At 53.7% G+C, this 1,117-nt stretch overlaps 1 protein-coding gene across 1 annotated transcript in view; it reads left to right on the forward strand.

Annotated features, from left to right (window-relative positions):
- LOC101634510 (immunoglobulin superfamily DCC subclass member 3) overlaps window positions 1-1,117 on the forward strand; it is an 8,463-nt gene that overhangs the window by 4,468 nt on the left and 2,878 nt on the right. Inside the window, exon 5 of the mRNA XM_012733253.1 lies at window positions 951-1,088. Within this exon, the coding sequence (XP_012588707.1) occupies window positions 951-1,088 (138 nt within the window). The remainder of the gene's footprint in view (window positions 1-950; window positions 1,089-1,117) is intronic.

Consider the following 1,117-nt stretch of genomic DNA (forward strand, 5'->3'; position numbering starts at 1 on the left):
CCTGACCAGAAGGAAGCAGGCTTTCCTGGCCAGGGCCGGGGAGGGCCAGGCCCCCGGAACAGGGAACAGTTGGCAGTCTGAACTAGAGCTTGTTAGGAGCTGACTGAGGAATGCCGGGCCCACCTTAGCTCCTCAATATGGTCACTGATGAATGGAGGAGTGAATGGATGAGATACTCTGAATAGGTAATAATTACAGATGTGTCGGGCTTTATACCTGTCCTAGAGAAACTCTTTGGAGACAACATGTTGCACGAGTTCTTAATACAGAATGTTTATGAAAGGGTTACAGATGTTAGTGTTTCAAATGCAAAGTACCAAAGCAAAATGGGAGTGACAAGATAAAGGAAAACAAAGGTCTGGTTTACTTTATGTCTCACTGTCACCCCCTGCACCCCCCAGTAATGAGTGACCTGATGGGTTAGGTTTGTTGAATAACCTAATAAAATGGAGGGAGGGCATAAGATAAAGAGGCAGTTTAAATCCAAATATTAGTATGTTTCAAAAATGCCTAGGGCCCTCCCCTACAACTGACATGCTGAGCTCTCAGCAGGCCTGGCTTCCTCCTTACAGCTCTGTGGGTGATTTTGGTCACCCGGCAGTGGCCCTCCCCCTGGCAGGGAGGTTCTGGGGACCAGCTCGTGGTCAGATAGGGCTGCAGGCAGGCCACCTGGTGAGACAGATGTGGTGAGGGGTACACTCGCTGTCTCCTCCCTACTAGCTTCACTCGGGGCCTGCTTAGTACCCCAAAGCTTCTGAACTCTGTTGTTTACTCAGGAGTCCTGGGAATGTCATTGTCTTTATCTATAGAGCGGCAATGAAATAGCATCTGCTTAGCCTAAGCTCCCAGAACAGTCTCCTGGAGCAGAAAAGGGCTGTGCCGGATGGAGCAAAAGGGCATGGGGCCAGGGTTCTGCTCCCGAATCTCTCATCCTGCTGTTTCCACCGCAGCGGGATCCCCGCGGCTGCTGCAGGAGCCTGAGATCCTGTCTGGGCCCCAGAACCTGACGCTCACGGTGCACCAGACTGCTGTGCTGGAGTGCATCGCCACGGGCCACCCGCGGCCGCTGGTCTCCTGGAGCCGCCTAGGTGCGCAGCAGCCCCGCCCCGTCCCGCCC

The sequence above is a fragment of the Condylura cristata genome, unplaced genomic scaffold, assembly GCF_000260355.1.
Source record: "Condylura cristata isolate star-nosed mole 26May11 unplaced genomic scaffold, ConCri1.0 scaffold00040, whole genome shotgun sequence".
Taxonomy (NCBI): Eukaryota; Metazoa; Chordata; class Mammalia; order Eulipotyphla; family Talpidae; genus Condylura; species Condylura cristata.